Source organism: Pristiophorus japonicus, chromosome 18 (assembly GCF_044704955.1).
Source record: "Pristiophorus japonicus isolate sPriJap1 chromosome 18, sPriJap1.hap1, whole genome shotgun sequence".
In the NCBI taxonomy this organism is placed as follows: domain Eukaryota; kingdom Metazoa; phylum Chordata; class Chondrichthyes; family Pristiophoridae; genus Pristiophorus; species Pristiophorus japonicus.
This window is the reverse complement of record NC_091994.1, coordinates 39261449-39286893: the sequence shown is the minus strand read 5'-3', so window position 1 is coordinate 39286893 and position 25445 is coordinate 39261449. Positions and strand designations below refer to the sequence as shown.

Here is a 25445-nt window from a genome sequence, read left to right as displayed (position 1 = left end):
ATAATGGAGGCATGTGAAAAAGGAACGGCAGTAACCATGGGGGATTTTAACCTACATATCGATTGGTCAACTCAAATCGCACGGGGTAGCCTGGAGGAGGAATTCATAGAATGCATATGGGATTGTTTCTTAGAACAGTATGTTACAGAATCTACAAGGGAGCAAGCTATCTTAGATCTGGTCCTGTGTAATGAGACAGGAATAATAAACTATCTCCTCGTAAAAGATCCTTTCGGAATGAGTGATCACAGTATGGTTGAATTTGCAATACAGATTGAGGGTGAGGAAGTTGTGTCAGAAACGAGCGTACTATGCTTAAACAAAGAGGATGACAGTGGGATGAGGGCAGAGTTGGCTAAAGTAGACTGGAAACACAGACTAAACAGTGGCACAATTGAGGAACAGTGGAGGACTTTTAAGGAGCTCTTTCATAGTGCTCAACAAAAATATATTCCAGTGAAAAAGGGCGGTAAGAGAAGGGATAACCAGCCGTGGATAACCAAGGAAATAAAGGAGAGTATCAAATTAAAAACCAATGCGTATAAGGCGGCCAAGGTTAGTGGGAAAATAGAAGATTGGGAAAATTTTAAACGACAGCAAAGAATGACTAAGAAAGCAATAAAGAAAGGAAAGATAGATTACGAAGGTAAACTTGCGCAAAACATAAAAACGGATAGTAAAAGCTTTTACAGATACATAAAACGGAAAAGAGTGACTAAAGTAAATGTTGGTCCCTTAGAAGATGAGAGGGGGATTTAATAATGGGAAATGTGGAAATGGCTGAGACCTTAAACAATTATTTTGCTTCGGTCTTCACAGTGGAAGACACAGAAACCATGCCAGAAATTGCTGGACACAGAAACCATGCCAAAAATTGCTGGTCACAGGAATGTGGGAAGGGAGGACCTTGAGATAATCACTATCACTAGGGGGGTAGTGCTGGACAGGCTAATGGGACTCAAGGTAGACAAGTCCCCTGGTCCTGATGAAATGCATCACAGGGTATTAAAAGAGATGGCGGAAGTTATAGTAGATGCATTCGTTATAATCTACCAAAATTCTCTGGACTCTGGGGAGGTACCAGCGGATTGGAAAGCAGCTAATGTAACGCCTCTGTTTAAAAAAGGGGGCAGACAAAAGGCAGGTAACTATAGGCCAATTAGTTTAACATTTGTAGTGGGGAAAATGCTTGAAACTATTAAGGAAGAAATAGCAGGACATCTAGATAGGAATAGTGCAATCTAGCAGACGCAGCATGGATTCATGAAGGGGAAATCATGTTTAACTAATTTACTGGAATTCTTTGAGGATATAATGAGCATGGTGGATAGAGGTGTACCGATGGATGTGGTTTATTTAGATTTTCAAAAGGCATTCGATAAGGTGCCACACAAAAGGTTACTGCAGAAGATAAAGTACGCGGAGTCAGTGGAAATGTATTAGCATGGATAGAGAATTGGCTGGCTAACAGAAAGCAGAGAGTCGGGATAAATGGGTCCTTTTCGGGTTGGAAATCGGTGGTTAGTGGTGTGCCACAGGGATCGGTGCTGGGACCACAACTGTTTACAATATACATAGATGACCTGGAATAGGGGACAGAGTGTAACAGAATTTGCAGATGACACAAAGATTAGTGGGAAAGCGGGTTGTGTAGAGGACACAGAGAGGCTGCAAAGAGATTTAGATAGGTTAAGCGAATGGGCTAAGGTTTGGCAGATGGAATACAATGTCGGAAAGTGTGAGGTCATCCACCTTGGGAAAAAAACAGTAAAAGGGAATATTATTTGAATGGGGAGAAATTACAACATGCTGCGGTGCAGAGGGACCTGGGGGTCCTTGTGCATGAATCCCAAAAAGTTAGTTTGCAGGTGCAGCAGGTAATCAGGAAGGGGAATGGAATGTTGGCCTTCATTGTGAGAGGGATGGAGTACAAAAGCAGGGAGGTCCTTCTGCAACTGTATAGTGTATTGGTGAGGCCTTACTTAAGAAAGGATATACTAGCTTTGGAGGGGGTACAGAGACGATTCACTAGGCTGATTCCGTAGATGAGGGGGTTACCTTATGATGATAGATTGAGTAGACTGGGTCTTTACTCGTTGGGAGTTCAGAAGGATGAGGGGTGATCTTATAGAAACAGTTAAAATAATGAAAGGGATAGACAAGATAGAGGCAGAGAGGTTGTTTCCACTGGTCGGGGAGACTAGAACTAGGGGGCACAGCCTCAAAATACGGGGGAGCCAATTTAAAACCGAGTTGAGAAGGAATTTCTTCTCCCAGAGGGTTGTGAATCTGTGGAATTCTCTGCCCAAGGAATCAGTTGAGGCTAGCTCATTGAGTGTATTCAAGTCACAGATAGATAGATTTTTAACCAATAAGGGAATTAAGGGTTATGGGGAGTGGGCGGGTAAGTGGAGCCGAGTCCACGGCCAGATCAGCCATGAGCTTGTTGAATGCCGGAGCAGGCTCGAGGGGCAAGATGGCCTACTCTTGTTCCTAATTCTTATGTTCTTATGTAATGGGTCATACACCACCAAGAAATTAAAGGGAACATTGGTCATGGACTCAGCTCCACTTCCCTGCCCGCTCCCCATAACCCTTTATTCCCTTATCGCTCAAAAATCTGTCTATCACTGCCTTAAGTATATTCAATGACCCAGCCTCCACAGCTCTCTGGGGCAGAGAATTCCATAGACCCACAACCCTCAGAGCAGAAATTGCTCCTCATCTCAGTTTTAAATGGGTGGCCCCTTATTCTGAGACTATGTCCCCTAGTTTTAGTTTCCCCTATATGGAGATATTCTCTTTGCATCCATCTTGGCGAGCCCCCTCATTATCTTATATGTTGTTTCGATAAGATCACCTCTTTCTTCTAAATTTCAATGAATATAGGCCCAACCTACTCAACCTATCATCGTAAGTCGACCCCCTCATCTCCGGAATCAACCTAGTGAACCTTCTCTGAACAGCCTCCAATGCCAGTATATCCTTCCTTAAATACAGAGACCAAAACTGTACACAGTACTCCAGGTGTGGCCTCACCAATACCCTGTATAGTTATAACAGGATTTCTCTGCTTTTATATTCTATCCCCCTTGCAATAAAGGCCAACATTCCATTTGCCATCCTGATTACTTGCTATACCTGCATACTTTTTGTGTTTCATGCACAAGAACCCCCAGGTCCCTCTGTACTGCAGTACTTTGACATTTTTCTCCATTTAAATTATAATTTGCTTTTCTATTTTTTTCTGCCAAGTGGATAATCTCACATTTTCCCACTTTTGCCCACTCACTTAGTCTGTCTATATCCCTTTGCAGATTTTGTGTGTCCTCCTCACAATGTTTTCCCACCCTTTGTATCATCAGCAAACTTGGCTACATTACACTCGGTCCCTTCATCCAAGTCATTAATATAGATTGTAAATAGTTGAGGCCCCAGCATCGATCCCTGTAGCACCCTACTAGTTACTGTTTGCCAACCAGGAAATTACCCATTTATCCCGACACTCTGTTTTCTGTTAGTTAGCCAATCCGCTATCCATGCTAATATATTACCCCCAATCCAGTAAACTTTTATTTTGTGCAGTAACTGTTTGTGGCACCTTATCGAATGCCTTCTGGAAATTCAAATACACCACATCTACTGGTTCCCCCTCATCCACCCTACTTGTTACATCCTCAACGAACTCCAACAAATTTGTCATACACGATTTCCCTTTCATAAAACCATGCTGATTCAGCTTGATTGAATTATGCTTTTCCAAATGTCCCGCTAATGCTTCCTTAATAATGGACTCCAGCATTTTCCCAACAGATGTTAGGCTAACTGGTCTATAGTTCTAGCTTTTTGGCTGCCTCCTTTTTTAAATAGGGGCATTACATTTGTGATTTTCCAATCCGCTGGGACCACCCCAGAATCCAAGGAATTTTGGTAGATCATAATCAATGCATCCATTATCTCTGCAGCCACTTCTTTTTAGACCCTAGGATGTAAGCCATCAGAGTCCCATTATTTATAGAGTACTACTTCTTTAGTGATAGTATTAAGTTCCTCCCTCCCTATAGTCCCTTGATTAGCCACCATTGGGATGTTTTTAGTTTCTTCTACCATGAAGACCGATACAAAATATTTGTTCAATGTCTCTGCCATTTCCCTGTTCCCCATTATTCATTTTCCAGTCTCATCCTCTAAGGGACCACATTTACTTTAGCCACTCATTTCCTTTTTATGTACCTGTAGAAACTCTTGCTATCTGTTTTTACATTTCGTGCTAGTTTACTTTCATAATCTATCTTCCCTCTCTATCTTTTTTTTTAGTCGTTCTTTGCTGGCTTTTAAAAGTTTCCCAATCCTCTGGTCTCCCACTAGTCTTGGCCACAATGTATGCCCTTGTTTTCAATTTGATACCATCCCTTATTTCCTTAGTTAGCCATGGATGGTTATCCCTTCTCTTATAGTCTTTCCTTCTCATTGGGATATATTTTTGTTGCAAGTTATGAAATATCACCTTAAATGTCTGCCACTGCTCATCAACCGACCCATACTTTAATCTATTTTCCCAGTCCACTTTAGCCAACTCTGTCCTCAAACCTTTGTAGTCTCCTTTATTTAAGCTTAGGACACTGGTTTGAGATCCAACTTTCTCACCCTCCAACTGAATTTGAAATTCAGCCATGTATGGTCACTCATTCCTAGAGGATCCTTTACTAGGAGATCATTTATTAATCCTGTCATTACACAGTACCAGATCTAAGATATAGCCTGCTCCCTGGTTGGGTCCGCAATGTACTGTTCAAGGAAACTATCCCGGATACACTCTATGAACTCTTCCTCAAGCCTACCCTGGACAATTTGTTTTACCCAATCAATATGAAGGTTAAAATCGCCCATGATTATTGCCATTTCTTTTTTACAAGCCTCCATTATTTCTTGATTTATACGCCGTCCAACAGTGTAGCTACTGTTAGGGGGCCTATAGACTGCGCCCACCAGCAACTTTTTCCCCTTATTATTCCTTACCTCCACCCAAACTGATTCAACATCTTGATCTTCTGAGCCAGTATCATTTGTCAGTAACGCACTGATGTCATCCTTTATTAACAGTGCTACCCCACCTCTTTTTCCTTTCTTTCTGTCCTTCCGAATTATCAAATACCCCTGAATATTTAGTTCCCAGTTCTGGTCACCTTGCATCCACGTCTCTGTAATGGCTATCAGATCATATCCATTTGCATCTATTTGTGCCATCAACTCATCTATTTTGTTACGAATGCTACATGCATTCAGATAAAGAGATTTAAATTTTTTTTTTTTAAAACCATATTTTTCCTGCTTTGACCCCACTTTCTGATTCACCTTTATGTTTATGCATTCTGTCCCTTCCTGGCATGCTCGGGTTTTCATTTCCCCCAGTGCTACCCTGCTCTATTGCCTTCTCCTTATTCTTTGACTTTTTAAATTTTCGCTCACCTGAATCCTTCCCCACCCCACTAATTAGTTTAAAGCCCTCTCTACAGCCCCAGTTATTTGATTCGCCAGGACCCTAGACCCAGCACAGTCTAAGTGGAGCCCGTCCAAACGGAACAGCTCCCTCTTACCCCAGTACTGGTGCCAGTGCCCCACGAACCAAAACCGATTTCTCCCACATCAGTCTTTGAGTCACGTGTTTAACTCTCTGATCATATTTACCCTATGCAAATTTGCTCGTGGCTCAGGTAGTAATCCAGAGATTATTACCTTGGTGGTTCTGCTTTTTAATTTGGCCCCTAGCTGCTCATATTCCCTCAGCAGAACCTCTTTCTTCGTCCTATCTATGTCATAGGTACCCACGTGGACCACGACAACTGGATCTTCACCTTCCCATTCCAAGTTCTTCTCCAGCCCTGAGGCGATGTCCTTAAGCCTGGCACCGGGCAGGCAACACAGCCTTCAAGACTCACGCTCTCAGCTGCAGAGAACCTTAGATATTCCCCCCCCCCCATGAATAGCCCCCTGTACCACAGTGCTGTGGTCAGTTTACTCATCCTCTCTGCAGACCCTGCTCTTGTCCACACAAGGAGTAAGAGCCTCGAACCTATTGCACAAGAGGCTGAGGCTCCTCCATCATGAGTCCCCATTCCTTCCTCACTCGCAGTCATGCCCCCCCCCCCACCGACCACGGATCGAATTTGAATGAATTAATCTAATTGATGTGACTAGCTCCTGGAAGGCGGCATCGAAGTAACTCTCCCCCTCCCCGTGTTGCAGTTTCTGCAGCTTGGGCTCCAGCTCATAAACATGGAGCCGAAGTTCCTCAAGCCGCAGATGTGGTCGCTGTGGACCTCAATGGCGTCCATCAGCTTCCACGTGTTGCAGTGACACATCACCTGTCCTGCCTTTCTAATGTATTTAATTAACGAGATTTAGTTTTGAGTTATTAATCCCTGCCCCTAATTTAAGGCCCTTAATTTAAAACAAAGAAAAACTCACCAACCAATCACTTCCCTGCCTTCCTGTGACATCGAATGTAGTCGCCCTGTTCTCCTTTGTCGCCCTCTCTTACCTGCTCCCTGCGGTGGCTGGCTGCTGCTCCTCCAGTGTTCCGTCCTAGGTTTTGGGGGGGGGGGGGGGGGGCGGGGGGCTTTGTGCTGGGGTTGGCACCTGCTGCTGCTTTTATCCTTGCTGCTTCTCCGGTGTTCCCGCCTAAGCCGGAGGGGTCGGCGCTGTGTGCTGCTCGTTTCCATGCTGCTCCTCCGGTGTTCCCTCCTAGGTCGTTGGAGAGGGGGTTCGGCGGTATGCGCTGGGGGATGGAACTTGCTGGTGCTTTTATCCCCGTTGCTCCTCCAATGTTTCCTCCTAAGTCGGGGTGGGAGGGCGGTCGGATATTCTTTGCACATCAAAAAGTTAGACCGAATGAAAACAGACTTACTCAGTTACCTGGGTACTACGATAGTTCTTTAGAAATATATTGCATAAGGTGTTCCTGTTTCGATGCAAAGCTAAACTGACTATGCCATTGTTCCAGATTAGCAGTTGAACAATAGTTTCAATTATTAAGCTGGAAACCACGCATAGAATGTCAAAAAAGCTTTTGCATCATAAGCAAAAAATAAAATAGCAAATCTGGCTTGGGCAGATAAGAATATTCACTCTGATATTATCCAGACTGCTCAATTATATTGCAGTTTTTTGGCATCTACACAAACTGCTATATAGCTGGGGAGCAAAATTACCAAACTGATCATATTTATCAATTGGTGAGAGATCACCTCAATGAGATGGTCATGCACTGCTTTAGCTTTACTAGCTTAAATACAAGTGAAACCAATGCAGGGGCAAACTGAAAATCTCATACTTTTAAAATGTAACTTTTGAATGTCTCAGTTCTAGCACAGAACCAACAGTTAGCAGCTCTTCGCTGAGCAAAGCTGTCTCCATACACTTGCATACTTGTCCCCAAAGGTCTGATTTCTTCCATCAGTGATCTTGAGAAGTGTGTATAAATTAGTATTGCTGGCTCGGTTTCATTCTAAAGCAGGTATCAGTCTCAAAATTGGTAGTTGCTGGATAATAGTGTGATTTCAAATCTACAAACATCCCACTATGCAGCAAAACCATTCCTGCAGGCATTCCACACTGGAAAATGTGAAATGTACATAAATGTATCCTAAATATACTCCCACTGATGAATAAACATCAAGTATTTCTACAAAAAGTTTCAGAATTTCTCATTCTTTATATTTTTCAAAACCAGAGTACTCCAATGCATTCAACACATAAAAATACAGTTAACTTTTATGTACGAATACTGGATGCCCAACAGGAACAAATCCCCCATAGGATCTAACATTTTCCAAACGCTATATAGACTTGAAAAGTAGCACTGTAAACCATAATAGGGTGGCCCTAACTTCCTTTTTTGCCCATTAATGTACCAACTGTCATGATATTACCTTTCGAGTTAAAACTAGAATTTCAGTAATGTATTAGTGGGTGTTGATGTCAGTGTGCAAGTTTTTATTTTATTTCTCCCAGTATTTTGTTTGTTTCTGGGTTACTGCCATACAATGTTGGTGCTATTATCTGGTAAGTACCACCGAGACTGGTACCTGCTTTACACCAATGCAGAGCCAGCTCAGATTCGCTATCTTATTTTTGCACTTCTTCCTCTATAGGTTGAGAGTTAGTTTCATCGGAGCTTACACATGCTGCTCAGAAGTCTACATAATACAGTGATTATAAGAGTACTTTCACTCCCACTATATGGAATAAGTGCATTTCAGCCCAATTAATATGAAACTGACTCTCTGATTTTTGTGATAGAGGAAGAGAAAGATAATAGCAGCATGTCGGGCTATACACAACTTCAACTGTAGCGTATCTGGCTCAGTAGGTTTTCAGCATAGTTTCGATTTCTGCTTGCATGCCATGAACACCATCACAATGGCTCAGTGATCTTTAACATTGGCCTGGATTTTGCGGGCAGCAGTGGAGGAACGGCACTCGCCATTCATCTCGCTGACAGCTGCCCACAAAGATTTGATGATCACCGAGCAAATTATTTCAAGATGCTTTGCTTGTACTAACCCAGCATTTGCAGAATGTCTGAAATATAAATTATTCTGAGTAAGTGCACTCAACCTTATCCTAGTAGGTTTTCAATGCACCAAGCACATTCATTGTAGCCTTTATAATTAGAAAATCTAATCAGTCGTAATCTTTCCGGTCTCTCTCTGTTGTATTAATACTGTTATGGTCATTATTCCCTTGAACATTCTTTCTTTATCCCATCATATACTTCTACCTTTCCTGCTCATTGCATCCTTACTTGCTGGAATCAAGACTCACTCGTGCCATCCTCTACCCTCATTCCTTCTTGGACTTCAACTTCATAACTCCTTACTTCCCTGACTTGTTACTCCTCTCCCCCTCTACAGTTCTCCTATAATCCAAACTGGATGTAATTTAGCCACTGCTTCCAGTTATATCTCACACTTGGTAATGTTCTATGTGATCAGTTTTCTAGTCCTTCACTTGAGTTTCTCAATAAAAAGTAAACATCATGACCCAAAAACACTTTTTGCAGCAAACCATGTGTGATTTGATCTGAATGTAATGTTCAATCCAACTACAAATGTCAATTAACACATTACACCTGCCATTTTTGTGAGGGAAGATAAGGGTACAAAATAAGAAATTCTCTGCATTGAATTTGCTCATCTCAGCATAATGGCATTTACTGTGTCACAATTTTTTCTCAACATGAGTGGGATATGGTGACATCTGTTGAAAAGTGTACAAGTAGGAATAAGATCGGACTACATTGCAACATCCTTCATAATTGGCTAGCCCACTGACAAACTACCTAGACTAACACATGAAGGTTGCCACAGCAGTGAGCTGATAGTGCCCACAACAGAATCCTAGCATAAATAAGTGTCTTCAGAAAGAGAAGGTAGAAAATTGGATGGAAAATTATAGCATTTTTGGGTCAGTGACATTTGTTGAAGCTGTAACTCCATGGCTGCACACCATTAAATATTTCAACCCTGACAAAATGCGAATGTACACATTTTTCCCCATAATACAACTGAATGATGATGGATTCAAGTGTCACTTGGTTGGTGCATTGCAAGAATATTAACATTCACATTGTAAGTCACATTATTGGTTATCATCAAAGTGATTCCTTCCAAGGACAAAATGTGTTTTCTATTGTAAGGAACTCCTGGCAAGTTACCTCAGGCAAACATGAAGGGGAGAGGGAGGGAAGGAATTCGCATTTTTATAGTGTCTTTCATAACCTCATGACATTCCAAAGCACTTTACAGCCAATTGAATACTTTTGAAGTGTAGTCACTGATGTAATGCAACGTGGCAACCAGTTTGTGTACAGCAAGGTCTCACAAACAGTAATGAGATAAATGACTAGATCATCTGTTTTAGTGATGTTGATTGGCTGAGAAATAAATATTGGCAAGGACACTTGGAGAATTACTTTGTTGGTTGAATAGTATTGTGGGATCTTTAACATCCACCCGCAAGCAGATGGGGGCCTCAGTTTAACAGTTTGTGCGGTACTCCCTTAGTACTATACTGAAGTGACAGCCTAGATTATGTTTTTAAGTCTAAGAGTGAGGCTTGAATCCTCGATCTTCTAATTCAAAAGCAAGAATGCTAACTTTGAGCCAATGCTGACAATTGCATTAGAGTAACCTGCATTCATCGAACAAAATTACTACTGCTGCTGGTGGACATTTGTGTTCGTAGTTTTAAAGTTTCTTTTACAATTAAATTCAAGGGAGCAGAGTCAGCAAACCAAAATCTCCTTTTAAAATTAACGCCACACAAACAATTGATTTACACATTCATGTAGAGGATGTTGCAGGTTTTATTCTCCAAATACTTGAACATTGAGAATTCTAGAACTAAACCCTTAAATGAGTGGAAGACTAAACTAATTTTATTTTTACAGTTTCCCATTTGCCTATTCACGCTGAAGTGAATTGAAACACAATATGGACAGTAACAATTTTCTGAGTGCACTATGCTTAACTAATAAGAATGTGAAGCTTTCTCGTCAAACATGCTAAAATCAAAGAGTCATCTGTTGAAATTCTTTTAAAAAAATGTCAGAAACAGCTGATTCTGGAGATTTTAGTATCTTGGAAGAAAGCATCACCCTTATAGTTCTGTAATACACATCACTTCACTAAATTAAACAGCTGTATCCCGAAATCTGTTATTCATATTAAAACATTTTCGTAAATTAAATATTTATAGTTTTTCTTAAATAAGCTTTATGGACAGAACATCCAGAGAAAATAAAAATAAGCAGGAGCTAGAACTTTATATTCACTTGTGATTGCCATCTATGAACTTGTGACAATATAGTCAAGTGGTGTTGGGCTCCTCATCTAGTGGGCAGTGCAGACATAGGCTCAAATCCCCATCTCCCCACTGGGGTAGTGATGGCTGTGAAGCGTGCAGCGTTGCATCCAGTTTGCCGAAGCTTACCTATTTGACACTTCTTGGCGCTCAATCTATGGCGCAATGCAAGCATGGGTCTGAATCCTAGCTTTTGAATTAGGGCAGTAATGAGCGGGCCATTGCCTCTAGTTGGGTAAAGACCTGATAAATTGCCATCCACAAGTCAATAGGACTTCCATAAAATAAACTGGGGAATTCCATGGTGTATCATTTACAAAAAACAAAATAGCAGTAATAACAGCTCTGATATACGTATTTACCTCACCCTTTATAAATGCTTTAACTCCTAGGCTAAATACAGGAATTTTATTAAAAACAAACTCCATAAGGGGATCAATATACTAAATTGTACCAGGTTGTGACCAGTATGTGTTTAAAGAAAGCCAGCAAAAACAAGTTATACTGACAACTCCACTTTGCTCTTTGACCAGTAGAAATGCAAATCTGAGCCTTGTGCATGACTACATACTGATTGAAATCCAAACACTAATTTAAGTGTTAACCAAGAATCAACATTAAAGAAATGAAAAGTGAAGTTTATATAAGTATTCAACAGTTTTAAACTTTGCATACATACTAGTTGCACTTAAATATTTTGTTGTACATGAAGTACTTTGAGACATAAGGAACGAACAAGGTGCATGTCTTCGCTAACACAGATTACAATGCAAAACTGAAATAGTACAAGGCAGCCTCCTGAAGGTGGTCTCTTGTCTAGATCCATTTCTGACAACTTCACACCAAAGTTACCCTACTCAGTAAGCACTGATGCAAAGATGAAACCACTTCACATTGTCGCAAAGGGTGTAATATAATCAGTTTGTAAGAAAGGATATACAGCCCGACAAAGAAGCATATTATTTGGATTGAATTACCATTTTGCAAAAGGATATGACAAAAATAAAAATGTAATTACACTTACAAAACCATTTGCAAATTCAATCTTGGCGTTGGTGATTTCAGCTTTAAACTGGGTGAAGAATAGGTAGGATTTTCCCTGAGGTCTGCAAAAGAAAGAGTCAAAATCTTCCATAGACAGTTGACACCAAGTTATTTATATATAACCCAAGGCACTCTGGTTCCCAATTTCTTTTTTAATTAGCCTTTTCCTTTAAAATGGGATTTTCTTCCATTCCATCCTACCCACTTCCATTTAATGTGCCCCTGCATTATTCCCTACCCAACAGAGGATGCAACCTAGATCCAAGACCTCTGCAATACCACTTGGCAATCAGCTCAGTGGACACAAATGTGAAGCCTAGTGCTCTATACGGTCATTAGAATTTCAGTGAAGTCTAACAGTGGCTGTATGAAATAGCTATGAGGAAGGATTGGATAGGTTGGGGTCGTTTTCTTTGGAACAGAGGAGGCTGAGGGGAGACCTAATTGAGGTGTATACAATTATGAGGGGCCTGGATAGGAAGGACCTATTCCCCTTAGCAGAGGGGTCAATAACCAGGGGCATTGATTTAAAGTAAGTGGTAGGAGGTTTAGAGGGGATTTGAGGAGAATTTTTTTCACCCAGAGGGTGGGGAGGGTCTGGAACTCCACTGCCTGAAAGGGTGGTAGAGGCAGAAACCCCAATAGCGTTTAAAAAGTACTTGGATATGCACTTTAAGTGTCATAACCTGCAAGGCTACAAACCAAGAGCTGGAAAGTGGGATTAGGTTGGATAGCTTTTTGTCGGTTGGTATGGACATGATGGGACGAATGGCCTCTTTCTGTACTGTAAATTTTTATGATTCTATGAAATAGCCGCTTGTAGTATACAAAACACTCAGCAGTATAATTATGGATTTTGTCTTTCCAAACGTTGATTGAATATAGCTCAATGCTCAAGGGACAAATATGGTGAAGTATTAGCAGGTACAGGTTTTCCACGAGTGGTGGGACCAGCTGCAAGAGCAATGAGAGGATTGTTGATTTTTATTCACAAAATACAGATGAAAATATTCCCATGAATCTTTCTACTTCAGTCATTTAATATTAATATATCTACAAAACAGAGACATTATTTTCAATGTTTGTAATGAAATGAAGTGATTATACCTTTGTGCAGGTTAGGACAGAACATACTAATAATATCCTGTACAAGGTCAATATTCCTGATCAGTTAGTTGAGAAATAAAGTGCACACAATACCATAAATTAGTTTTTTTTTTGAAAAACAGATATTGCATTTTTTTGTGGTGAAAATAAAGCCCATACAAATGTTTACCCCATCAGTAACCTTGCCAACATGCAAACTGAAAACAGGCAAACCCATCTTTCTTTTCCCTCCTGGGAAAATTTAGTCCTGTGTAAATTCCCTGACTTGTATTATTAATTTGATGCTACAGGAAAGCAACAATAACTGAAATTCTTTGTTATTTCGAAGCTTGGATTATTTGCTCAAAAATCCCGAGAAGTGATTAATTGAATTCTAAACAGGTTTAGGCAAGTTGATTTCATGTACTGCAGCTGATACAGTTCTGTAACCAAGGCAATTCCATAAATCCTTATTCACTTACCGCCAGACAGAGCAGGAGAATAGCTTGTTGTCCTCGCTGATGCCTACACTCATGTGCCATCGCTGCAGGGAGAAAGCAATTATGCTTCATCAAAGATATTTAAAAAGAAAACCATTATTTCTGCACTATAGTCAGTTAACTTGCAGAAATCATAGCAGCTGCAAGGCATGAAAATTTAAAGCTGCAGTCTCTCAAAGTATGGTTGCTAAAAATCACAAACAAATTTCTTTAGTGGGGTGGGGGGGGTGGATGAGACAAAAAACAAATTGACACTGGAATATTAATTCAAATTTTAAAATTGCCTATATAGTAAAGGGAATAAAATAATGGGCAAAAATCAACACCTTTTATCCTCGCAAACTGAAGTTTCCAACATACATACTAAAAGCATTTAAAGTTTACTGAAGCATTTGTGAGATGTTGGTCACAAATAATGTGCTGGCTTTCAGGTTTCATGGAAAAATAGATGGGAAGAAAGATGAATTTGCTGTAAATACAGTCAGCATCTATAAAGAGAACAGATAGATCATGGTATTTCAACAGTGTACCCTACACCAAATGGAACAGTGGAATGCAATCCCCAGAACACCAGTAAAATTCTGACTTTTGGGAGATAAAAAGGGAGTTTTCCTTACTCACCATAAATAAGAGACCAAAAACCATGAAGCAATTTCTAGTTTACTTGTGCATTTGATATAAATCACAATTACTGGTGTATCTGGGTTTCTGTTCCTCATGACCATCAGTGACCCCCACCGCCCCCCCCAACTAAAATTGCTTGGGTATATGGACATTGGGTAAGGTCAGGATCAGTCTGACAAAATCACCAACACTCAGTTTGGGTTTACATGTGAAGAATGGTTACTTGGGTGAGGTACAAGAGTTCCTGCTGTCCATAGAACCACATAGGTACCAACATCTTCAGCAGCAACGGTAATGAGGGGAGAGCGAAGATTAAAAACATCCCTTGGAATTACAAAATGGAGTATTTTAAGTGGTGGATATAACATTATTTCACATTACCATCACATCATTAGATGTCAGAAGTTATTTAGTTACACACAAGGCTGTGCCATTATGTATCTTACAGCATTTGGAGTTTATGGTACTAGTGCCGCTGGACTTTGAACTGAAACTTCAAAACAAACCAATAAGGTAATCAATTATATACGGCTATAGTCACATAGTAGTTGCCGCTCAACTTTGGGGGTGAAGGGTATGACGAACATAAAACTATACCTTTATTACAACTTGATAAACAAGACTGATCCTTTGGGCTGTTTTCTTAGTTATCTCAATCATATCATAATTAAAACATCAGATTAGGTGCAAACAGGTGGAAGAATAAATAGCAAAATTATGAAGGATAGCAATTCAAAGAATGAGCAGCGTATACATAAGATAGGTCATTTTTTCCTTCCAATCAGGACATTTTCTCTAATATCTAATCCCACCACATTTTAGCTAAGAGTCATGCTCAAGGTGAAGTTTCTTCTGTACCTTCCTCTCCTGTTCCTCCAAAAGCAAGAGGTATTATTCCGTGATATAGGCGAATTGCACTTCATTGTGGGACAACCAAATTGGGAACTCTGGCTCTCCTTAAGGGACACACATATTACCATTTCAACAGCATCATTTGAGGGAGGGAGAGACATACATAAACACCACCTGTAGGACAGTTATACCACACCTTGGCTGTTGGTGCAAAGTAATTTTTACGTCATACTGACAACATAAGCAGCGTAATTGTTCTGGTCATTGCAGCACAACACCACCGGCGCAGGTGGGCTAGTATGACTGCGACTGTTTTCCAACTTTAAAAATGTTGGTAATAATTGGAGACTGGTGAGCAGAGCTCTGCAAACTTTTAAACACATGTACTGAGCTCCACTTTCATCAATTATAATGCATAGCGAGCCCACAGTAATTCAGGCTGTTTGCTTGCACTGCTGAATGGTATCAGCATGACTGCAACATTCAAGGATCTTTGAACCTTTCAGACAAACATAAGCACCAATGAATGTAATTTAACTACAAACTGAGCAAAATCAAATCAGTTTCACTTGTTTACCACTAACCTCATTGGTTCCTCCTTGAGATGCATATGTAAATGTGCATTTGTGTTCACCCTAAAATGGAAAAAAAAACTTACTTTATAATGTACTTGAATCTGAAATTATACTTACTGGTTGTAATTCACAATTTTGGTTCAGATTACTTTTTTTTTTAAATAGATTAGGAAAGCCATTCCGGGCATCACCAAAGCTGGAATGTAAACTTTGCAATTTCAGCTCTTATACATACTGCTAACCCAGAAGGCAAGATTTTGCTTTTCAAATAACAATTTTTTCCCAGAAGAATTGCAAAGCTAGTCATACACCATGTGCTGCAGAAACGCAAGATGCTCCGTTTAGTGGAAAATCTCAGAACAATTGCAAGATTCGTCACAATACCTGGCAATGTCAATGTTTTCCTCTGATTGAATATTCAATTATCCTGATATTTACAAAATGCTGCTCTGGAATGAAATTACAACCCAGTGTTTTTAAAATCTTTGTAATGTCTTTTTCCAGAAGCTCATTTTATACTGTGACTTCGCTTCTCTGAATTATTGAAGTCAAATTAAGTTTTCAGTACCCTTTTGATGCCAATTTCAGTTGAGTTTCCTGCACAAGTTTGAAATTACATTTTTTTTAAGTCAATATTGTAAGAGGCAAACAATTTTTTAAGCTAACTTGACAGGGAGATAGGAACCCGAGTATAGATTCAGAAGGGAGAGAAGCAAAGCTGGAAATGGAAGGAAGAAAATTAATAAGTGTGTTTGGAAGGCAGAAAAAAAATAAAAACTAGAAAATAAATAAAAGGGTTTTGGCAGTGCTTAATGGTATCTATTTTAACAGTGACTCCTGCCAACTAACCGGAAGCATAAAGGCCAGGTCCCAAATTTAAAACATAACATAACATTCTCCACAACAGACGAAGGATCTCCAGCATCCACTGTATTTTGCTTTTGTTTTCATCTAATGCTCAGTATGGTTAGTTACAGAGTCACAGGAACAAATCTTGGCAGATCACACACACATCTTTAAATATCTGAAATATCCACTAATCATTCAGTTCCGGTCATTGTCTCCTTTCCCACCATCTCCAGTTCTGCATCAGTGGCACTGCTTCTGACGGTTGGAATAGGATTACAAGGATAATTTACATTCTCATAAAATGTTCAGTCAGATTTCAATTTTATTTCCCATCTTTGCTTTGAATATATAATTAAGACCCATGCCTGTCTGTCACAGTTCATTGGATCTATCATTTTGAATTTTATTTCAAATTAACGGTTCTAACAGAATTCTCTAAATCCGCTGCTTTATTCCTGTTTTGGGAAGTCCAGCAACAACAAAAAAAAACACTGGAACTGCATATGCGCAATTACTTCTGGTTCATTGCCATCAGTTGCGTCCTTATTTTAATACGAGTTGTCTAGTGCATAAGGCGGGTGAGCTGAGGGCACAGATAGACATGTGGAAGTACGGTATCATAGCTATTACTGAAACATGGCTGAAAGAAGGGCAGGAATAACATCTCAACATTCCTGGTTACAGGAGTTTCAGACAAGGTAGAAAGGGGAATATAAAAGGAGGGGGTTCGCAATATTGGTTAAAGAAATAATTACAGCTGTTATGATATGCTAGAAAGATCAAAATGAGGCCATACGGGTTGAACTGAGTAACAAAAAAGGGGCAGTTACTCTGCTGGGCGTGTACTACAGACCCCTAAACAGTCAGAGGGAGACAGAAGAGCAATTATACATAGGCAAATTTCTGAGAAGTGCAAAAACAATAGGGCAGTAACAGTAGGAAATTTCAACTACCCAATTATTAACTGGAATAAAATCAGAGGGGGGTGGAGTCGCAAAATTGGTTAAAGAAACAATTACAGTTGTCAGAAGGGTCATCAAATGAGGTCATATGAGTTGAAGTGAAGAACAAAAAGGGGGCAATCACACAACTGAGAGTGTATTAAGTATAATAGGTGCAGAGTTCTTAAAATGCATTCAGGAGAATTTTTTTTAGCCAGTAAGTAGCAAGCCCAACAAGAGAGGGGCAGTTCTGGACTTTGTTTTAGAGAATGATCTGCACAGGTGGAAGGGATATTTAGTGGGAGAGCATTTTGGTAGTACTGATTATAATTCAGTTAGATTTAGTGTAGTAATGAAAAAAGCCATTACTAGAAAATAGACCAGGAGTACAAGTTCTCAATTGGGGAAAGGCTAATTTTACTAAGCGGAGACATGATTTAGCAAAAGTGGACTGGAAATAGTTACTTGAAGGTAAATTAGTGTCAGAGCAGTGGGAAGCATTCAAGGAGGAGATAGTGAGGGTTCAGCGCAAGTATGTTCCCAGAAAGGAAAAGGGCGGGACTTCCAAATCTGGAGCCCCCTGGATGTCAAGAAGCATACAGGGTAGGATAAGGCAAAAAAGGGAAGCTTATGACAGACACCGAGTGCTCAATACTGCAGAAAGCCTAGAGGAGTATAGAAAGTGCAGGGGTGAAATTAAAAAGGGAATCAGAAAAGCAAAGAGGGCATGAAAAAATATTGGCATGCAAAAATCAAGGAAAACCCAAAGATGTTTTATAAATACGTAAAGAGCAAGAGGATATCTTAAGGTAAGAGTAGGGCCTATTCGAGACCAAAAAGGTAACCTGTGTGGAGACGGAAAACATGGGAATGGTTCTTAATGAATACCTCACATCTGTCTTCACAAAAGAGGGGGACAATGCAGACATTGTAGTTAAGGAGGGGTGTAAAATATTGGATGGGATAAACATAGTGAGGTGCAAAATATTAAGAGGTTTAGCATCTTTGGGCTCAATTTTGGCCCACCCCTTTTTTTGGCACACTTACCGGAGATGCTTTACTCCGTTCAGAAGTGCGGCGAAAATTTTTTTCCCCACTTTGGCCGCTATCCGGTCTCTCCCCAGTCATCGAGCAGCGTGGCCAGTCGAGTCGGGGGTGGAGCCAGCGTCCTGCGCTGAAAACAGTGCCGAGACATGCGCATTGGAGTCGGGTTGCGTTGTCCGAGCATGCGCAGTAGCGCCGAAATTTGGTAATCGGCCCAGCCCCACTCTCTCTCTCTCCACAGATGCCATGTTCACTCGCTCTCCTCCTCCTCCTCCACCTCTCCCCTCTCCCCTCTCCCCCCTCCCCCCACCCCTGTTCATTTGCAGCCCAGCCTCTCTCTCTCTCCCCATGGAATACAGATGCCGCATTGAATCCTGATGCCAACGCGCCGCCCCTAGCCCAGGCCGAGGGGCCTCCTGCACAGGCCAGCCCGCTGCCTTCCCGGGTCGAGTTTTAAGATGAAGGTAGGACTTATTTCAATTTTTTATTTGTTATTTAATTCTTAGAGCTTTTTGTTTGCAAAGTTTGGTGGTTCGTAAGGCTTGGTGCTTTAGGTGCAGGTCCTCTCCACTTCTTTTATTTTTGTAGTTTAAGCTTCCATGAATGCTTCTGTTGTATAGTAAATTAACTTTTCAAAGTTTGTCATATGATGTTCTGTATAGCTGTTTGATCCTATTCACATTCTTTAGTCATTAAGTTTCTTTATTAGTGACCAAATTAAATTTTAGTCTTTTGAAACTCACTCAGCCAGGGCTAGGAGCAGGCGGGCAGCAGAACTGATAGAAGTCATCCAGGCAGGAGCACCATCAGTTCTCCTGCCCACCCCGAGCGAATGGCCTCCGATGTACCTAACTGCGCTGATTTCTTAACTCACCGCAAGGGTTTTCTGAAGTGGCCACATACGTTGGCCCAAGTAGATTTGGAGTAACTATTAGCTGGCCAAAGTTGCCTAAATGGGCAGAACTGGCGTAGGTGGCTGGTAATGCCCCCTTTTGAGAGAAAAAAAATTGAACTAAAAAAGTCGTAACTAACTCACTGGTGCAAATTGAATGTGCAAAATGGGGATTTTTAAGATACGCCAGAAAAATCAAGTTTCTCCAAAAAAAAAAACAGAGCAACTCCTGGCCAAAATTGAGCCCACTGAAAAGTAGATAAATTGCCAGGCCCAGATGAAATGTATCCCAGGCTGTTAAGAGAAGCAAGCAAGAAAATAGGAGGCTCTGACCATCATTTTCCAATCCTCTCTGACTACAGGTATGGTGCCAGAGGACTGCTAACATTGTTTAAAAAAGGAGTATGGGATAGACCAAGTAATTACAGGCCAGTCAGCCTACCCACAGTGGTGGGCAAATTATTGGAAAAAATTCTAAGGGACAGGATAAATCGTCATTTAGAAAGGCATGGATTAATCAATGACAGTCAGCATGGATTTGTTAAGGGAAGGTCATGTCTGACTAACTTGATTGAATTTTTTGAGGAGGGAACAAAGAGGGTCAAATTAGGATCGCAGATTTGGCATAATCTACATGGATTTTAGCAAGGCTTTTGACAGGATCCCACATGGCAGAATCCCACATGGCAGACTGGTCAGAAAAGAGAAAGTGGCAAGTTGAATCCAAAACTGGCTCAGTGGCAGGAAGTAAAGAATAATGGTAAATTGGTGTTTTTGTGACTGGAAGGCTGTTTCCAGTAGAGTACTGCAGGGCGCAGTACTAGGTCCCCTGCTTTTCGTGGTATACATCAAAGATTTAGACTTCAACATCGGGGACATGATTAAGAAGTTTGCAGATGATACAAAAAAAATTAGTTGTGTGGAAGATCGTGAGGAAGAAAGCTTTAGACTGCTGGAATATATGACTGGTCAGGTGGGCAGACAAGTGGCAAATGGATTTCAATCTGGAGAAATGTGTGGTAATGCATTTGGAGAGGGCAAACAAGGCAAGAGAATACACAATAAATGGTAGGATACTGAGAAGTGTAGAGGTACAGAGGAACCTTGGAGTGCATGTCCACAGATCCCTGAAGGTAGCAGGAAAAGTAGATAAGGCGGTTAAGGCAGCATACAGGATACTTTCTTTTATTAGCCAAGGCATAGAATACAAGAGCAGGGAGGTTATGCTTGAACTGTATAAAACACTAGTCTAGCCACAGCTAGAGTACTGCGTGAAGTTCTGGTCACCACATTACAGGAAGGATGTGATCGCACTAGAGGGTAGAGAGTAGATTTACAAGGATGTTGTCAGGACTGGAGAATTTTAGCTATGAGAAAAGATTGGATAGGCTGGGTTGTTTTCTTTGGAACAGAGGAGGCTGAGGGGAGATTTAATTGAGGTGTATAAAATTATGAGGGGCCTAGATAGAGTGGCTAGGAAGGAACTATTTCCCTTAGCAGAGGGGTCAATAACCGGGGGAAATAATTGGCAGAAGAATTAGAGGGGAGTTGTGGAGAATTTTTTTTCCAATGGGTGGTGGGGATCTGGAACTCACTGCCTGAAAGGGTGGTAGAGGCAGAAAACCTCATGTAAAACTACTTGGATATGCACTTGAAGTGTTGTAACCTATAAAGCTACAGACCAAGAGCTGGAAAGTGGGATTAGGCTGGATAGCTCTTTTTCAGCCGGCACCGACACAATAGGCCAAATGGCCTCCTCCTGTGCCATAAATTTCTAGGATTCTAAAACTGCTCTGCGTCAACAAGAAGTATTTAACAGTACTTCGTACTTAGATGGATTAGAGTAAAATTGGAACAGCTTGGTTATCTGATATATATGGTAAAGCATTTTACTGCACTCTGCTTAATAGTTCATCAGACCATTCCAATTTAGGTAGTTTAATTAATTGCAGTCAGTTTAAAAATAGAACCATTACAAAAATGGTAACTCAGCAAAATACACTGCTGAAATTTCAAAAAGGTGCAGTGAAAACTAAGTTGCCATCAGAATGTTTTTATACTTGGTAGCTTCTGCCATGCATTGGCTGTAAATGTCCTAAGTGAAATTAATTTGGGGCGATTTCGATCCAGTCAGAGTTTGAACCTATAACTGCTAATTATGTTGTGATTGGGGAATTTGATAGGGTAAAGATAAACTATTTCCTCTGGTGGGATGTGGTGGCATCCAGAACAAGTCTAAAACAAAATTACACATTTCTTTTGGATCCCTTCCCATTATTCTCGGAGTACTGCAAATAGGTGGTTCAGTCCATGAAAGTGTATTTGAGCTTCTGCTAACCTATCCCATCCTGTGACCTTTCTCTGCTTAACAGCAATGGGCAACCCAAAGATTGTACATCATTGTGATCAGGTAGACATGGATCTGTTTCAAAGCTTCAGTGGCAGAACGTTAATAACTTAACCATATTTGTCGTCAGATGTACAAAAGTCTTCCAGAGAAAATTATAAACCCACAGGAAATCAAAACTGGCATTGGGTCTCTAGGCTCTTTTCTATTTTGAAAAAAATTAGCTGATTTTAATGTTACAAATTATCTGTCAAAGAAACCACTGCCATATAACTAGGATAGGAAAGGCTATCAGCAGCTCAGATGGAAGCTAAGATCCATCTTGCTGAATATTATAACATTGCAGCATTATATCTACTCTATATTACATTTAAAATGTGGGGCACACACTCCCATTGAATGCTCATAAGTGCTTGCAGTAGGTGGTGGCGTGATAGGCATTTTCAATGTTAGAGATATCACTGATAGTGAGAGCATATCAAATTAGAATTTTTTTCCAATCATTTTCTTTCCTCAGGAGTGAAATTTATAATGCCCAAAATAACCACAATCCAATTTTTAAAAATTACAAAGTTCACAAAATTTTTTATTTAATCCACTAAGTTATCTTGTGTACCTTTTAATGCCTTCATTAGAGTTTTTACTTGAAGGCCTCAGCTTTCACAAGTCTGGGTTTGACCTTGATATATTTGTCCAGAGCTGTGACTGCAAGCTTAATTTGGACTGTACAGTCTCACCATGTGCACTGTGACAAAGAGGCCAAATTTCAAAGGCTTTAATTGGGTGTTTTTTTTTTAAAAAGAGAGGATGTGGGTGCGTTGACTTGTGTGTGGGAGCATGTCCTCATGGGAGAATGAAAAGTAATGACCCGATTATACACCTGCCGTAGCTTGCGTTTTAGTACACACTACAGAAAGTGCTTTAATCTTGGTGGGGAAAGAGAAAAAGTGAGGAGACACTTCATGTTAGTGCTCATTCATCTTTCCAAAAAAAGGTGAATTCTGAAGCCAACTAATTATACACCAGTTTGCTGACACTTGGAAAAGGTATTTGCCAATTCCTCAAGTCAATGCGACAGAAATCCTAATTGCCAACACTTATGAAACAAAGATAGAGAGAAAAGCTGACGGTCTTTCCTCATTCTAATTTTTTTTTTTAAATTGAACTTTGAAAACAAAGCAAGTCTCTGAGGGAAGCAAACAGGAGCGGGGAGGCATCAAAGGAGAAGAGGAAACATCAAAGGGGCAAGTTGAAGAGGAGCAGGAGGAAGGAAAACAGGTTGCGCATGAAGTGTTCTTTAGCCTCCAGCCACCCAGTAAAGTGAGTGGGAGTGGGGTAGAGGAAGCAAATGGCAGTTTGGTGTGGGGGGAATGGGATAGAGGGCTATGGGTGACGTAAGTCATAGCAGAGGAATGGGGAGGAGAGGATACAAGGGTTGAACATGTGGCCCAAAGGGGAAGAAGTGTCATGATGGGTATGTGGTGGTAGCAAGATGGGGAGGAAGTGGTGGCATGGGGAAATTAAAAGGAGGAGGATGGTGATAGGGAGGAGGATGGTGATAGGGAGGAGGATGGTGATAGGGAGGAGGATGGTGATAGGGAGGAGGATGGTGATAGGGAGGAGGATGGTGATAGGGAGGAGGATGGTGATAGGGAGGAGGATGGTGATAGGGAGGAGGATGGTGATAGGGAGGAGGATGGTGATAGGGAGGAGATGGAAAAGGAATGTCTGTAGGCCACATGTTCCCAATAACACTACTCCACATCAAATGCAGCCTGCAGCCATTGGGAGCTCCTTTCCCCAGAACACCTTGCCATGCCAAGAACTGATGGTAATGTTGCTCACATTTTTGAAGTTCTGCTATCGACATAATGTTGAGGCAAGAGAAAAATTCAGCTTGTACTGCAATAATTATTTTCCCAGTTGCCTGAACTAAAGCTAGATAAGGATTTCAACCGATAACAGAATATAACAATATAAGTATCAGGATTTATTTCCAGTGACATAAAATATGGTAGAAGCATTGTTTTACACATGACTTCGAGGATATAATAACTGCAGAGTAGAGATTCCCAGAAATGTAATGCTGGTCTTCACTTGAGTCAGTGAGGTTTATTCCATCCACCTATTACTTTTTCTTGCCAATTCTTCTCCCTTCCTCAAGGCATTGACTCTTCTGGGATATAGTTCCTCAGACACTGAATGCTCTTTGGTATCTTGCTCAATTGACCATTCTTTATGTATGAGCCTCGCCAATCAAGCATTGGCAGTCTGACAGAGGAAGCATCAGAGCTGATCCGAGTTCCGTCTTCACCAGATGTTCTCTCACACTTGTTCCAGCAGGAATTACTAGACAGCAATCATGTGAGAATCCTAGGTGGTGTTTCTCGAGATTACATTTAAAGAAAAGGCAATCATGTGTTTATATAGAGTGCATTTTGTATCCTCAGGACATCCCAAAACATTTTCCAGCAAGTGAATCACTTCTGAAGTGTCACTGTTCTGTACGCAAACACAGCAGCTAATTTATACACAGCAAGGTCCCACAAACAGAATTTGATAAATAATAAGTTCATCTGTTTTGGTGGTGTGAGTCGAGGGATAAATGTTGACCAGGACGCCAATAGGACTCCTCTTCAAATACTGCCACCGCGCTGAACAGGATGATGGGAGTCTCATCTGGAAGGTAGTACCTCCGATAATATAGCACTCCCTTGGTAGTGCACTGAAGTGTCAGTCTATATTACATGTCCAAGCCCGACAACGGAATTTGAACCCACAACCTTCTTACTCAGCCAAGAGTGCTACAACTGAGCCAGGCACATTACTGCCACCCCAATTGAGATGAGTAGTCTAGCGCAGACAGACATCAGACATCATGGGGCCTTCTTGTCTATGACTCAGTTACATGCACCTTTACTCGAGAGCCTTCCTGGAAGCTGTATTAAATTGTATATGGTAATGCAAACTTGCTACATTGCTAACTATCTTGAAATATCTCATTAATGGCAAACCTAACAAGCCAAATAATGCAACAATATTGTTCCTCACATATTCCAGCAGTATTCTTTCACTTAGACGATACAATCTATCATTTTTTTACAAAAGCAATGAGCATAATAGTATTACATAGACACACGAAACACATTTACTAAAATGGCTTGTCATATTAAAAGACTCATTTGATAATTACATATTTTGGGCCCAAGTTTCGGGCTGCACCGTTTCCTGGACATCCGTTTTTCGCGCCACAAAGTGCGCCTAAAAAAAAACTTACCTATTCTCCGGCTCCCTGCAGGTCCTCTGGAGCTGGGCGCGGCGCGGCGCGGCACACTGAAAACAATGGCGGGACCTCTGCACATGCGCACTGCAGTGGGCGCGCATGTGCAGTAGCTCCAGGCGCCCAAAACTGTGGGACGGGCCGAAGCATGCAGCCACTAGCCCTGGCCGAATGGCCTCACTGGGGCTGCATGGATAAGGCAGCTCCCACCCGACCGGACTGGACCTCCTACCCCCCTTCCCCCGGCGACCTGACCCGACCTCCACGACGCCCCCGCGACCACCCAACCCTCCCCCGGTGACCCGACCCGACCTCCACCCCAAACCCCCCCCCCCACCACCGAGACCCCGACGCCACCCACCTGTAAATCCAGCCCCCCACTCCACTCCTCCTCCTCCCCCACCCCCTTCCTCCTCCTCCCCCCCCCACCCACTTCCTCCTCCTCCTCCCCCCCTTCCTCCTCCTCCCCCTACTCTTCCTCCCCCCCTTCCTCTTCCCTCCTTTCCCCCTTTCTCTTCCTCCTCCCCCCTTCCTCCTCCCCCCCC

General features: G+C 41.3%; 1 protein-coding gene across 2 annotated transcripts in view; it reads right to left on the bottom strand.

Annotated features, from left to right (window-relative positions):
* mydgf (myeloid-derived growth factor) overlaps nt 1-25445 on the bottom strand; it is a 79766-nt gene that overhangs the window by 26594 nt on the left and 27727 nt on the right. For both annotated transcript variants that reach the window (XM_070859911.1, XM_070859910.1), the window contains exons 2-4: nt 15557-15607; nt 13479-13540; nt 11891-11972 (exon numbers count right to left, since the gene is read on the bottom strand). In XM_070859911.1, coding sequence (XP_070716012.1) covers nt 11891-11972; nt 13479-13540; nt 15557-15607 — 195 coding nt within the window. The remainder of the gene's footprint in view (nt 1-11890; nt 11973-13478; nt 13541-15556; nt 15608-25445) is intronic.